This window comes from Alligator mississippiensis, chromosome 5 (genome assembly GCF_030867095.1).
Source record: "Alligator mississippiensis isolate rAllMis1 chromosome 5, rAllMis1, whole genome shotgun sequence".
NCBI lineage: Eukaryota > Metazoa > Chordata > Crocodylia > Alligatoridae > Alligator > Alligator mississippiensis.
Genome location: NC_081828.1, coordinates 216,812,582 through 216,827,657, shown reverse-complemented (window position 1 = coordinate 216,827,657; position 15,076 = coordinate 216,812,582). Strand labels below are relative to the sequence as shown.

The 15,076-nt window shown below is 43.6% G+C and overlaps 1 protein-coding gene across 5 annotated transcripts in view; it reads left to right on the top strand.

Annotated features, from left to right (window-relative positions):
* SETD2 (SET domain containing 2, histone lysine methyltransferase) overlaps nucleotides 1-15,076 on the top strand; it is a 132,212-nt gene that overhangs the window by 56,642 nt on the left and 60,494 nt on the right. For 3 of the 5 annotated variants that reach the window (XM_014596092.3, XM_059729257.1, XM_059729256.1), the window contains exon 12: nucleotides 3,485-4,126. In XM_014596092.3, the coding sequence (XP_014451578.2) occupies nucleotides 3,485-4,126 (642 nt within the window). Of the gene's footprint in view, nucleotides 1-3,484; nucleotides 4,127-7,330; nucleotides 7,499-15,076 lie in introns of all 5 variants that reach the window. The other 2 variants (XR_009462748.1, XR_009462747.1) reach the window with 1 other exon arrangement.

Here is a 15,076-nt window from a genome sequence, read left to right as displayed (position 1 = left end):
CAGTGCTGTTTGCTTAGCTGTTTCTCTCAGCTGTTACATAGCATCTTTTGGATTATTTTTTTTCTCAGGTTTTTTTTTTATTTCTTCTGGGCTGGTATCTTTTCCTTGTCACCCAGTCTTCTAATCCATCTAATTAAAATAACAGTGACCTAGGGAACCAATACAAGGACATTTGCAATCAAAAATGATGACTTGTGTTCTTGTAGCTGTTTACAACTTTTTTTTTTTTACAGGAGCACCTTAGAAAAGCCCAGATTGCTTATAAAAGGTGTTTGTTATACTCAGGTATGAACAAAAGCTGATATCCTGCTTGGGATTAGGACTTTGCTGGCTGCTTTTCAGATGGGCTTGAAGATTTTTTGGTAGACCAACTGAATATATTCTTTGGTGCAAGCTTAAGAAAATAGCCCTTACATTGACACCTTTTTTCAAAGTGACTAGGTATTTTCCCATATGAAAATACAAGGATCTTCAAAAAATGCTTTCTGTTAAAGTGGTCTGTGCTGTGGTGGGGACCCCATAACCATGTCTCATGTCTCTTGAACAGGCCATAACTACTTCAGCTAGGTAAGCATCTGTTAACTTGGGTCTAGCTCTTGAGCCCCAGCATGCTATCCTGTTAGGCTTGATTCTCACTGTCTCCATTGTTGATGAGAGATGCATTAGTCTCCTGCATTGTCAAGCTTTATGCTATCATAGACCACGCTCTGAGATGCTGGGCCTCTACCTTTGTAGTACACAACCCACACTTGGCATGAATGCTTTCTCTGCTGCTGAGTTTTTCAGTGCCAGCAGTCCTGGCACAAGTGTTTGGCATCTGTTGAGTCAGTGCTCCTCTCCTTTCCATCCTGATGCGTTAACCTGAGCTTCTTGTGAAGAGAGACTTGTCCGAGCATGTGGGTTACCTGAAAGGTCTCAAAGACTGAGTCCTGTTGCAGCAGCGACTCTCTCTGGAAGATCTGTGCTGCTTCCTTTATGAAACCACTGTGGACTTGAGCGAAAAAAACCAGAGTGGTTTGCAGTATCCATTTTAGTCATGGTGCCAGTTCCTTCCTATGGAAAGGTCTGAATGGTTAATTCAAGTACTAGGGCTATTGCTACTGGGTTGGCCTTCATCTTGAAGGGGCTATAGGTGCTTGCTTCTGTTCCATACTCCGCACAGATGATTATTGTGGCGTTACACCCTCTTCCGGCACTGGCGAGACTCCTGTCTGGTCCCCTGCTTTCAGCAGGTAAGCTGGATCTTCATCCTGTTAAACTGTCGGAAGCAGTGAGTTCAGATTAAATTTCCATCCTACGTCCGTGTGAAGTGAGGTCAGATGCTCAGCCTTCGTGTTCTCGAATCTGGAGTTTCCCTGCAGGGTCTAAGAGGCAACTTCAAGCCATGTCTGTAACCATGGCCCTGCCTGTACTCTGTGTATAATCTGGGCTTGACATACTGTTTGTCTCATGCTTGTCACAGGCTTCTCATTCCCCTGGTGATTCAGATAAGTGTACTGTGAATCATGTGCTTTCCAGGAAAAGGTCGTTCTCTGGTGGATAACTTGAAACTCCAACAAGTTAAATCCAGATCTTTTTGGGGTGGGGAGTGCTTGGAATCCACAACCAGTCTTTAATGAGAGAGTACATTCCCAAAGTGGTTGTCTGGCCTCCAGAGAAAAGCCAGATTTCGTCTCTTCTCTTAGGCAGTTCCAGGATCTCACGTTGATCTTGTATTCCCCGAGTCACGGCCTCCTTGGGTTTGTCAAACCTGGTATTCTCATCCCCTTGCTCTTGCACTGGAGCCTTGAATTCTTCTGCTTTTGTCTCACAGTCTTTTCTCTCCGAAGCCAGACTAGAAAGATTCGTGCAGATCTTTTCCATCCAGTAGCCTGGATGGTTGAAGCCATTCAGGCTTGGATCAGAAATGGGCAGAAGAGGTAAAACGCATCTTCAAATGTGGCAAACCATCTACAAGACATGATGAAATGAGAATGCTTCTCATTGGAACCAAAGATTAAGAATATAGCCCACTCCCTACTTTGATTGCTTTATCAGCTCTTTTGTCATCATATGAAGTCATTTGGGTAGCCAAAGCCGCTTTTTCCTCCCTCTCCAAGGAGCCCATGCCTTGGCAATGACTTGTCTGCCACTGAATATGGCAGCCACAAGCTTAGCAGAGACTCTGTAGTATGTGGTGTCTTCAGATGGAAGTGATATTTTATTTCATTCTTTTGTTTTCAGTTACTGTTTGAAAAATTATTTTTTTTCTGTTCATTAGAGACCAAAATGACCTTAGAGAGCCAATTGCTGCCTATTCGTGGGGTGGTTTAGTGGCTTCAGACTGATAAAGCATTAGGAGTTCCCTCCAAGTGGATGCTGAGAGCATAAAATCAGGAGCTGGAATTTAATTTGTGTGCAGGAAAGGCATAAAATAGTTCTGCTTTTACTTAATCCCTGAAATTGCAAATACAATAAAATTTAAGACTTAACTCCTTGTCAGGTTTTGCATATGCATCATGGTTAAGTCTGTGAACAGGTCTATTGATCCCTGCCCCCCCACCATGAGCTTTGGAGATTATGGATTGTTTTTTAAACCTAGCAGCAGTCTCCTGTGGTATTATTGGGGGGGGGTGTTTTTTCCCCTGTAGCTGCAGAAGTCTTACAGGCGTAGTTGTAGAGGTGAAGAGTCATGCAGTCTATCTAATCCCTAATGCAGGATTGTGCATTTTTCTCTTATCTTGTCCAGCCAAGATTTAAGCCAAAGTGATTGGGCATGTTTTGCTAGCAGTGATGTCCTCCCAGGAGAGTATTAGGGGAGTTCTTTTACTTAAAGCTCACAAATTCCAGTGGGTGCCTTAAGTAGACGCTGGCATCAGGTGAATTTTGTAATATTGCTACGTTAGGCGAGTTTGGATCGTGTTAAGGTTGATTGATCTTGGCTTTTGTTCATGACTTCCATTCATTCAGTTGTAAGTAAAATAGCTGTTGCCACACTTTCAAAGAACTTCTCATCTGCAGCTTTCAACTTCTAATTAAAGCCAAGTTAGAGCAAGATCGACTTAATTGTACAGAAAATGATCCCTATAACAAAGCCAAAGTTAAAAGGTTAGCTACTTTTAATCGTTAGCATGTTGTTATATGACGTATTGTGTCTTGGAGTTGGTTATTTAGGTGTAAACCTCAGAGTCGCGATTGCCTAGAAGTGTACAAGCTCTTGGAGCTCAGTTGAGTTTCGACCGGCTATACATTTAATCTACTTGACACCATGGACTCCCTTGGCATTGGCAGCCTTTATCGCAAGTTACCCTAGCTCAGTCCTAAAGAGAGAGGCATCTCCCTTAACTTTTTTTCTTGCGAATACGACTGTTTCAGATGTTGCTGAAGTGACTTCCTCTTAGAAAAAATTGCTGTCCTCAAATTGTCTAAAACAAAATCGGTCCAGTGCCGAGTGACAGTTTTAACTCTAACAGTTGTGGGTTTTTGTTGTTTTTTTTGTAAACAGTTCATGAAGACGCTGGAGCTCTTGCCCATACCTAATAAAAACATGCTGGAGGAGAGCAAAGTGCTTCCCATCATACAGCGCTGGGCTCAGACCAAGACTGCTGTCCCGCAGCTCAGCGAAGGGGATGGCTACTCGAGTGAGAATACGTCGAGGGCCCACACACCGCTCAACACGCCAGACCTTTCCACCAAACACAGCATAGAAGGTGAGACGGACACCCCGAAGAAGCTTGTATTTCGAAGGCTCAAAATTATAAGCGAAAACAGCATGGACAGTGCAATCTCCGATACTACCAGTGAGCTGGAGGGGAAGGAGGGCAAAGAAGACCTGGACCAGCTGGACAGTGCCCCTGCGGAGGTGCCGGAGGAGCAGCAGCAGCCGCCGGAGATCAAAGCTGCTATCGATGCCCCGGTGGACAGCAGTAAACCCCAGACTGCTGAGCTGGAGACTGAGCCCGAAGCCGAGGCCAAAGAGAGCAACGGCACAAAGCTAGAAGAGCCCATTGCCATGGAAACGCCATCTCAAGATGAAGAGGAAGGTGTGTCTGACGTAGAGAGCGAGAGGAGCCAAGAGCAGACTGACAAGATAGTGGATGTGAGCGAGTGGGCTACCAAGCTGCTAGACAACTGGAAAGACCTCAAGGTAAGAACTGTGGCTGCAGCAGCAGGATTGTGATAAAGAGAAACGTAGAGCTGTTTGCAGCTGAGCATGCGTAACGTTAAGATGTTGCCTTGTTTGCCAATGTTCACATGAAGCAAATAGCAGTGCCTGCCTTCATTGAGGGATTTCGGTAAAAAACAAACCAACAAATCAAATATGTCTCCAAGTACTTTCTGTGTATTCCCTTTTGTAGCAGATTTATACCATATGGGATTTATAGTAGGTTGCAGGACATCTGTGCGCTCTTCAAGGAAAAGGACCAATGAATTCGACGTGACCACTGAGAGAGAATTGCGTGTTCATCCCACTGCCATTTGCCCTATTTTTTTTCCCCCCCCCAAAAAAGCCATTTGCTGATAGTTTGGGCACCGCTGGATGGCTGCTCGCTTGCAGGCCTGCTTGTGTAAATCAGTCAGAAAATGGTGCAGCGAGCACCTTTGGCTTGGCCGTCCCGAGGTGTATCTTCCCGACGTGCCGAATGACTGACCTAGTTGTCAAGTCCATTATCACAAGGCCTTCAGTTGTTGCCTGTCCTGCAAATATCTGCCTTTCAGCTGCAACTCTTGTGGCATTTGGAGACTGTTGTCTTCCAGCAATATTCTCTTACGTTGACATTTATGGCTACGTTAACTCCCAGAGGTCCAAGGTTTTATGTTCAAAGCAGCTAACCATCCAGCAAAATCCGAGATTTCATTTGCACCTTTGGAAGTGCTCAGAGGGCCCTGATGCTTGATGCCCTCCCTCTTACAAAACCCGTTGTCTTGCTCACCATGTTGACTTTTTGAGGTGGGTTTTTTTTTCTCTTTGGCACCAGGCTGTCCTCTGCCGAGCAACGAGGCAGCCTGCTCTGTCAGCCAGTCTCTAGCAAGAAACCTACTGTGGTGCTGTAGCAGGACCCACTGAGGCTGGACAGTTTGTCCCTTGAAAATTGGGGGCCACTGGAGGACTTCTAGAGCAGTGTGTGAGATCCTAAAAACCATTGCTTCACCCAGCATTTCAACCAGATCAGCTCCTTATAAGAGTAGATGGGGCAAGGGGGTGGAGGGGCGTTGCTTTTAATTTAGAAGTAACACCTCATTAGGACTTGGCAAAGGGTGTGGAAGCCTCTGCATCCCAGTGGAAGGGTTGCCCCCCAAAGAGGAAAGATGCCAAATTGGAGAGCAGCAAGGCTTGAAGCTGCACTAGTCCCTTATCCCTCCTAGCAAAGATAACAGCAGAGGCCAGGAAGTTAACGGATTGAGGTCTTGTCATGTCCTTCTCCATGCATCTCCTTGCAAATGAGATGGCAATGCTGCTCTTATCAGGATTGTCCTATGCCACCAAGGGTCTTGGGGTTGGTTGCAAGGCCAGTTGAAGGTGCAGGAAGCTTGCCCATCATTTAACCCAAGGGCTTGCCCATCCTAAATCATTAAGTAGAATTTCTGTCATCATGGTTGCTAGTTCTGTCCAAATAATACACCATAAGGTGACCCATGGCATTATTTTGCTACCTATAGTTATTAACTGATGGTGCTTCAGAGGAGACTAGTAAAGAGAATTGACTATGTGCACGCCGAACGGGAGGATTGAGGTTCATTTCTCCTTGGCCCCTATGGGAGATTTAAATTTAGGCTTTGAATTCATCAGACTTTGTTCCCTGTGCGACTCACTCGACCCTCCATAACCACCAATATGACTGGTCATTGTATACCAAAAAATGAATATATTTAAGGAAGAATTTTTCTTTTTACCTGTACATTTCTCAAAAGAATCTAACCTTTGTGCGGTTACAGAGATGGTTGCCTAGAGTTATGATGTCCTAAATCTAATGGGGAAGAAATGTTGTTTCCTTAAGATAAAATGTATTCGTTATTTCACATATGAAAACAAGATGGTGATGTTCACTTCTCCTTACCCCGTGTATATGCAGTAAATTGGCAGCTTTAGTCTACAGCGTATGTAATCTGCCAGGGGTTCAGGATTCCTTCACTTAAAAGGGACACTGTCAGGTTAAATGTGTATTGGGGGGGGGGGGGGGGGAAAAATCCTTTTCCTTACGTTGTTGATATTTTGGATTATTAAAACTGAAAAGCTAGAAGTCTCGCGCTTCACTTCATGCTGCTTTGTTTTGGATTTTCCTTACCTTGGACAAAAGATCCCTGAGCTTTCCTTCTTATTTATGTTGTTACCAGCCATTTTCACTTCCAGGATTTCATACTTCAGTGTTTGGACTGCAAATACTGAAGGGAGTAGTTTTAAAATAGCTGATTCTGCTGCAGGCATTAAAGAAAATCTAAGTGTCACAAAACATCTCGTTTCATAAAATGGTAGTTCGGGGCCCAATTTGATCTGACAGTGTCATTTTAACACCAAGTGCTGACTCCCAGGATGCTTGCATTTACCGTTGAGCTTGGAGTAATCCTGCCTGAGGCATCCCAAGGCGTTTGGTCAAGCTCTTGGTCCATTATGGAATCATTACCCGTCCGAATTGCCATTTGAGATATGGAGTTGCTTCCTCCCCCTGGGATCTGCTGTGCTGTACCTCACCCGATACCACCCCGAGGACACCACTAACCTTTCATAACAGGACGTTCTGATTTTTTAGGTACATGGGTATTTGCCACAATTGTTGGTGTGGTGGTGCTCTAAGCAGCCACATACCTATGCATCTGAAATCAGGATTAAGTTTTAAGCCTATGAAAATCTCCTTATCCTGCTGTGTTCTGTACATTATCATGGCACTAAGAGTTAACTGCTTCTGTCCAGCTTTCACCTGTTGAGACATTTTCTATTGGGTTTTTTGTTTTTTTGGGGGCACACCGGTCAGGCCAGGATGGTACAGCTCTGAAGTGGCTGATAAATCCTAAGACCTTAAGCTACAGGAGGGATACTTGTGCGCTTAACAGAGCACGGTGTTTCTAAATCGAAGAAGAACGGATAGCAATGTCATCTGCCGACCTGTTAAACTTCTTTTGAGAGCTGGTTGTGTTTCCCCATCAGCTTTATCTTGCCACTAAAGTGGGAAGACAGAAAGGTGATTTTTTTTTTTTTTTTTTTTTTTCAGGTGCTTCCAAGCTTTATAAAGCAGGTTGTACATTAAATTGTGGGAGGAAGGGCGGGCGGGAGGGTCTGAAGTCTTGTAACTTACACTTTGTCCTCCCCGATCTTGATGATGACCCCCTTGTAATTTCAACCATTTCCATCTAGCTTCTCAGGGCAGCAAGGAGCTTGTTAACATCACCAGCTGACCATGTGTCTCCTTTTCTCAACTCCATTTTCAACTCCGTGCTGAAGAAGGGAGAGAACGTAGCGTGCATACTGTGAAGAAACAGGAAGATGGTTGGGAAGCTGGATGATGCATGAGAAATATAATAGGTGAAAAGAGGACAGAGGTGGTTAACTCATTGATGCCGACGTTATTTTGGTGCGTCCATTGCCGGCAATGGACGTCGCTCCGGGAAAATCCCAACTCCTGGCATGAAAGGATTAAGTGAGCTATCTTTTTATATACCTCTATACACAGGGCAGCTGCCTTGGCTTGCAAGGCTTGTCCAATTGGACTCCTGAACCCTTGAGGAATATCAGCCAGTAATACACAACTCACTGCAACACAGACACACGCACACTACTCAATGGGGTAAGTTTTCAGCATGGGTTTGTGCAGGCATTTCCTGTTGGAAGAGGAAGTGGTGCATGTATTCCCCCATGCTGAAAACGTACTCGACATGGTAAGGGTCACTCAACACACAGCAGGTAGCAGGTGGTGGCTAAATGCAATGCTTACATGTGCTTTAGCTTTCACAAGAACGTAGACTGCGCCAGGACTCACGCAGGTAAGGCCTTTGTGGGACTGATGCGTACTTGGTGACATTTTCCATAAATACTTAATGGCACGATGGCTAATGATTCCAGATGCCTGTAGGTGAAAAGCGCTGGTGAGGGCCTGGTGTTCTTGACCCATAAGCCCCTAATGCATTAGGTATATTCACATGTGCTGCCCTTTGGGGGAGATAAATTCCTGCTCTTAGGGTTGCAGTAATTATATAGGAAACTGCTGGGCTTTCTTCAACCGGCTCTTTTGATCATGTTCTTTCCCTTTAAACTTCAGTTTATAAGATGGAAAAGATTGTGACTTCACATTTAGCACAAGCATTTTAAAGGTGGTGATCTCCTGGAGGCAGTCCAGCTGTTGAAGACTCTTAGCTGTTTATCTCAGTCTGCAGAGGCTGGAGCACAACTGCCCAAACCATTAGTAACCTGAGCTTCAGTAACTTTATACAGCTGCTTGCACACAAAGAAGCTCTGCTTCAGCATGAGAATTAAGTTGCTTGAGCAGAATTGGCAATGCCAACCCAATCCATAGCATTGCCGTAAGACACTTCTCCAGGTTAGGGTCATATTTGTGCCTCTGGTGGTGGCAGTGAACTTCTAGGATCTCCCTTCACAAGCCTTTTAGATATGCAGATGATAACATAACCTTCCTGATGAGAGGGCAAAAGTATTAAGTTGTAATTAAGCTTATCAAAGCATCCACTTAAACTACCCAGTACGTTGTTTTAAATAGTACCTTCCTAAAGCTCTGGGTTTCTCGGGGGAATATTAAAGGGCTGTTAGCCTTGAATTCCAAGTCACTGTTAAAAATATGTCTCGGGTTGAGAGTGATTAACAGATTTGGCTCGAGCAAGGTGACTTCTGTCACTATCACAATCCACTGCCCAGTGGACAAGTGTTGGTACAAAATGCCCCTTTGCAGTTGGTGTGATTGCTGGTAGTCTGAGCAGTGAAGCTGAGGATTGAAGGATAGAGCTATCTTAGACCTGGAAATAGTTGCCCCAAGTCATAGTTGAGACACCTGGTAGGGCAGTGTTGAGAAGCCATACAGTCCAATTCCTTGTGCCGTGCACTTTCTCTGGATAAATAGACTTGGTCAATCTTTTGACATGACCAGCTGGCACTTTTTTAATACACAAATGCCAAATTCAAATGAAGAGGGAAGATGTAATGTACATGAAAACTATTGTTACTGCATAGTGGATGATCCAGCTCATTCATATTTGAGTTTATTTGGCTTCTGCTGTCTGTGCCTTGTTGCGTAGTCCTTTCTTCCTTGTTTCCCTTTGTAGATTAAATGTCTAGCTCGTGGTATGCATGGAATGAGTACAGGAGCACAGGAGAGAGTTATGTAGGGAAAGAGGAGCCATTCAGGACAAATAGGAATGCAAAACTGGGGAGACTGTCTTGATTTGTAGAGGAGAGAAACGCAACCAGGAAGGGAGGGAGCACACAATAGGAAACGGACTCCGTTTTGTAACTGGAAAAGAATAGCCTTTCATTGGCTGAGACTTGGGGAACAAGTATTGCAAGGTGCAGAGGAAGAGAAGACATAATAAGCGAAAGACTGAGGATTAGAAATGATCGATGAGATGGCAGGCAGAGCGTTTAGGCTGGTGCAGCTTCATGTATACACATCTCCTGCGTGTTGTAGTCCTCTGGATGGCAGCTTTTTGCTCTGTTTTGGCATTGAGATGTTGGTGCTAATCTTGACTTGATAATACTCAAGTCAAGTCTTGAGCTTGTAATTAGTCACAGACAGGTCATTACCATCCAGTCATTAGGTAGTTTTTCCCCCTTGATTTGCAGACTTCACCAAGTGACACAAGCTTCAGGGAACACCACTTGCGATCCTGTAGCTCCGCATCTTTTTAGTGCTGTACACATGAAAGTGGCTGTGCCCATTTCAGCTGGAAAGTTTCAAACAGATTTCTTGCACAAAAGGAGGAAGTAGTTGTAATACGTAATCGGGCACCATTTATAGTGCTAATCTTCCACTGTGCCAAGAACCCAATGTAAATGCCTTTGGTTACCTTTTCACCTCTTCTCCCCATGTAGTAACCTTTGCTCCTCCATATTCATTGCACCAATCTAGTTTTTTTTCCCCTACCTAATCTTCATTAGCTGAGTTATACAAGGGGATTTCATTAAATGGGCCATTGCTTTCTTGAACCTACTGCCAGCTTGGCGCTACAAAATGCTCTCCGAGATGCTGCATTACCTAGATCTAAGAGCTTGATTTAGGGATAGTCTGATAGTTTAATTCTTGCTTTTCCTTTAGTTTAAAGCAGATCTTGTTTAATTGCATCTGATTTCCTCTGCCTATTGTTAACGAGAATTGTTCTGAAAAGAGGGGAGAGAAGGATTTGGCCTTAATGGCTCTTGTGGTTTAGTGTTGGGGATAGGCAAGCCCATGAAATCAAAACATCTTTCCATGTGCAGTCTTTCTGATTTGTACTTCATTTTGTCACCATCCCATTCTCATAGACTAATTCTGACTTATCCCTCTTTATAATACTTTCCTGCTGCTAAAAACGTAGAGCTTGACTCTTTCGAAACCAGACCGCCTCCGACATGTAGGCCTGGGAAGAAAATCCTTGGGCTTCTAGATCACTCTCCCATACTAGTTCAGGGCCGTCTTTTAGAGTAAACTTTCCAAAGGATGAATAAGATTTGCCAATTCAAATTAAACCACTGATCTGTCAAATCTGTCATAGCTTCCCCAATTCTAACAATGGGCCTTATCTTTTACTCCAGAAAAAATGGAGCTCCCCAGCCAGTTGTGCTGTGACACAAACCCAACATTGACCACCTTTGGCCCTGAAGCTTGACTTTTTTTCTCCCTTTATTTCAGTCTGCATATCTAAAAAATATAGATTAGAAAAGCATTCTCATTCTTTAAAAATGCATCCGTTAAACTTGAGTCCACGATCACCTGTTGCAGTCACTTAAGTGAACCGACAATATGCTGCATGTAGCAGCGTTACCTTAACTCGTTCTAACTTTACTAAGTCTGTTTTTGCCGGGTGACTCATTATTCCTAGTAACCATGTTTCAGTAGCCTTGCTTGGCAAACTCTATTATATAATTGACTGGATTGTTTGAAGGGTTGAGGAATCTAGTCCCTGAGTCTAAGCTGCACCTTCCTTTCTCTTATTTGTAGGCTGCTTTCCATCTGCCGACGTGAACTTGGTTCACGAAAGCCGCGTCTGCCTGACTTCAGGCTAACAAGGCTAACTGCTGCTCTTTATTTTTCCATTAGCCATAATAGCTGGATCATCTCCAGCCTGCTGTTTTTATCACAGTCAGGCCCGGTTTTTTTCTTTCTTGCAAATTTATATCGAGTGTCAGTCAACAAGACCGTTGTGCCAGAAATCATACATTAGATTAGATTAGATTAGATTAGATTCCCTTTGGAGCTAATAGAAATGTGTAATACCCTATAGCTTAACCTCCCTTATACACATCCCAAGAAAGCGGGAGCAAAATGGAGGTGTGGGAGAGCCATAGGTAGCGGCTTTGCAGCTGCTGCTCCAGTTACTCCCTCTGGATGCCCATAAACAAGGATTTACCAGTATTACCAGTTTCTTTCCGCTTGAGGGAGTCCAGAAGAATAACCCTGGTGTCGCATCTCCCTTACGTTAACTGTAAATGAAGATTCATGACAAAGCAGCAATTTAGACCTCTATCATATTCTTATCCCTTCCCAGTTGTTTTCTTTTCTTTCCTGGTGGTTTAGCTCCTGAAACATCTAAAGAATTAATTCTTTGTCATGTGGAGCAGCATTTCACTTTTTCAAAGGACATCACTTAACTACATGATGCAGAGAACTGACTGGGATCAATCTCTTAGCATTTTAATCACTTTCTTAACCTGGAAAGTTTTTTTTCTTCTGAATTCTTTTTCCAGAGGTACGAGAGAGTGTATTGTCTATAGACACAGTCATAAATCCACCCCAAGCTTTTTCGTTCCAGTGCCTTGTAGGATTGTAAGAATAAGAACAGGATGTAGCAGCAGACTTCTTGTATGTCCTTGTTACCGTGCACCAGAAACATCGACAAAATGTATCCTTACCGCCTCTCTGTGGGAAGAGTAGCAAAAGTCCCATTCTGCAGGTAGGAAAGGAAAGGCAACAGAGGTGCCTTGATTTGTCCCAGATCACACAGGGAGTCTATGGCAGAGCCAAGTGCAGAACCCGTGATGAATGTATTCTTAGCTCTTGAGTCACAGTCGTGTGCCTTTGTCACGTGGTCGTCCGTCTACTCCTGGAAGTATCTTTCGGAAGTAGCTAGTTTTCATAACAGTGCAAATCAAGTGTTGGCAACCATTTACTCCTTTGTTCGATGACACGCGTGTATAGACTCCAAATGTAGACAGTGCAAAGGTTAAGCATCTATATATGCTTAGAGACTCAATAGCTTACAAAATGGAGCTTGCTCTCACTGGACCTAGCATATAGTGAAACAAAACACTTTAAATTTTCCCATTTCCCAGTGAAGCAAGAGCATTTAAATAGGATTCATGCTTCCAAAATTGTATCCAAGCCAGTAAATTAGACAGGCTTTGTCCCAAAAAATATGATGAAATGCTCATTTCAAGCACTGGTAAAGTGGGGTCTTAAAAACAGATCAAGACACTGCCCCTTATTAAAGGCTAATATGCCATTAAAACTTATTCTCTATACTTTTGGATCTTCAGCCATACTTTTTTGATTATCAAATTGTTTTCAGTTTATAGTGAGTACACTGGAAGGCTTTTCTTCTTGACAGATAGTTTGGCTTTCTTCCATGTTGGTTAAAAGTTGACAAAAGGAGGTGTTTGTTCAGCCCAGGGGGGCAAAAAGCTTTTCCCCTCTTCAATAAAATTGAGAAACCTAGTTATAAATTAGGATTTTTCTAAATGTAGAGCCGGGAAGTAAACACATTGCCAGAAAGCGGTGCATTTTGTGACATTGGAAAATCAAATGGGGGAAGGCTTTACATCAATTTTCAAGCAGCTTGAAATAATAAAAAGCTTGATGGTTAATATTTTAAAAGCAAACTTTTTGTTTAAATATTAGTTTTTCTGGTTTAAGCCATTAATGAAGCTGCTCAGAAACCAGCTTAATCTCTTCAATCAGACCCTCCCAGTGCCAGTGTCACAAATGACATCATTTAGCAGCAAGATGTCCCCCCCATGTCTCTCCCCCTCCCAGCCTTAGACAAAGAAATGCCCAATGGTGCACTTAAATCTTTTGAAGCGCATGGATTTATTTTTATCCGTACTGACAAGCACTTACTCTCTGAACATTTAGGCTGCTGAACTGGACAAGATCAATGTAGCCTACCTTGGAGATTCATTTTGCACTCAATTTTTAAGAATGAAACTTGACTTACAGTTAAGAATTGGAATAGCACTGCGAGTTCAATTTATTTCTCGATTTATAAATGCAGTGGATTTATAAAATTTTGCAAGTTGAAGCAGCTGACACTTGTCTGCAGTGTAAAGCCAGAAGCACAGCTGCCGTGGTGGTGCCAGGAGCGGGAACGTAGCAGTACTAGTCACTAGATCATGCCGCCTGTTATCATAGGAGCATTTTGCTGCGTTAAGTCGTGCAGCCACTTAGCTAGGTGCTGTACAAGATCCAAAGCAGCCTTGGGTCAGAGGAGCTGACAATTTTAGTGTTGGGACCCCTGGGTCATAGCGGGGTCCTGTTGATTGTGCAGAATCTTGGTCAAAACAACAAAAAATCAAATACAAAAATGCAGGCAGACCCAAGAAACTTTTGCCAGCCTAGTCTCTCAAATAATATAGTCATGGCCAGACTTTGTTGGCAGGCGTTAGCTTTCCCGGGCTTTTAAAGAGGATATTGGTTTTGGAAGCATTTTAATAAGCTGGCACAAAACTTCTGTCTTTAATGTGTACGCGCTTATAGTCTTCCCACTTCTGACGGCATCTCCCATTTGCATTCTGCATATGTTACTTTCTGCTAGGCTGGCTTGTCTCTCGACTGGCGCCATTGCTGGTTTTCACCTGACCACTTTGGTCTTACCTTGCCAAAGCACAAGTAGCTCATTACAGACGCTATGAAATGATTTAGGTAGCTTTCAAGAATATGTAGACACAGGTAGTTAGCTGTGTTAGTCTGAAGTCAGGTAGATTTGCACCTTATAGACTAACTAAATCAGAGATGCATAAGCTTTTGTAAGTAGGTAGCATAGCATAAGCTTTTGTAAGCAGCAGGCTTGCTTCACCTGCTGCTTTTGGGAGCACTAGAGCACACCGAATGAAGTAAGCCCGCTGCTTACAAAAGTTTATGCTGTAGACAAAGTAAAATTGGAGATATACAAGGTGCAGTTCTGTCAGGAATATGTGGTCATGTGGGAAGCACCTAGACTAGAGATACTCTCCATTAGGTAGCAACGGGATCTTAATTTGTGCCGAAACAAGTAAGAACAGAAGAAAATAGCTACGAGGAGTTTGCTAAACCAGAAGGCAACGCCACAGACTGGTTAGTGGCATGCATGGCAAGTGGTGTGATTTAATCAGCTATAACATGGGGTGTAGGATTGCTGTTGCTCACTTCATGAAATCCAAGGAGCACACAGCTCCAGTGCTTAACTCAGGGTATGCAAGGGTCTTTGGGTAGATGTGATATCTTTTATTAGACCAACTGAGAAGTTGGAAAAAAGTTCTTAGCAAGCTTTTGGGTGCAGTTACCCTTCATCAGGCATAGGGTTTCACCTGACCAGGTGTTTAGGGTTTTGACCTACAAAGCCCTAAACACCTGGGGCCCTACACACCTAAGGGATGGCCTTCTCCTCTGCCCCATCACTATCCCTAAGGTCTGCTGAGAGCAACCTCTTGATAGTGCCATCAGTGCTCCTCCAAGTCCACTTGGTGCAAATGCATGAGAGATCATTCTCAGCAGTTGCTCTTCCGCTCTGGACCTCCCTCCCCTTTGAGACTGTCAGAGCCCAAGCCTAGACATCTTTTGAAAGCTTTTCCCGAATAGGAAGGTCTTGCATACACATTAGCAGCCAAAACTAGACCAAGAATTTGGTAGGGGGCCCCTGCTTTTTATTTATTCCAGTTGCCCTTTTCCATTGTGCTGTTTCTCCTGCTGTGAGCAGCCCTGAGTCT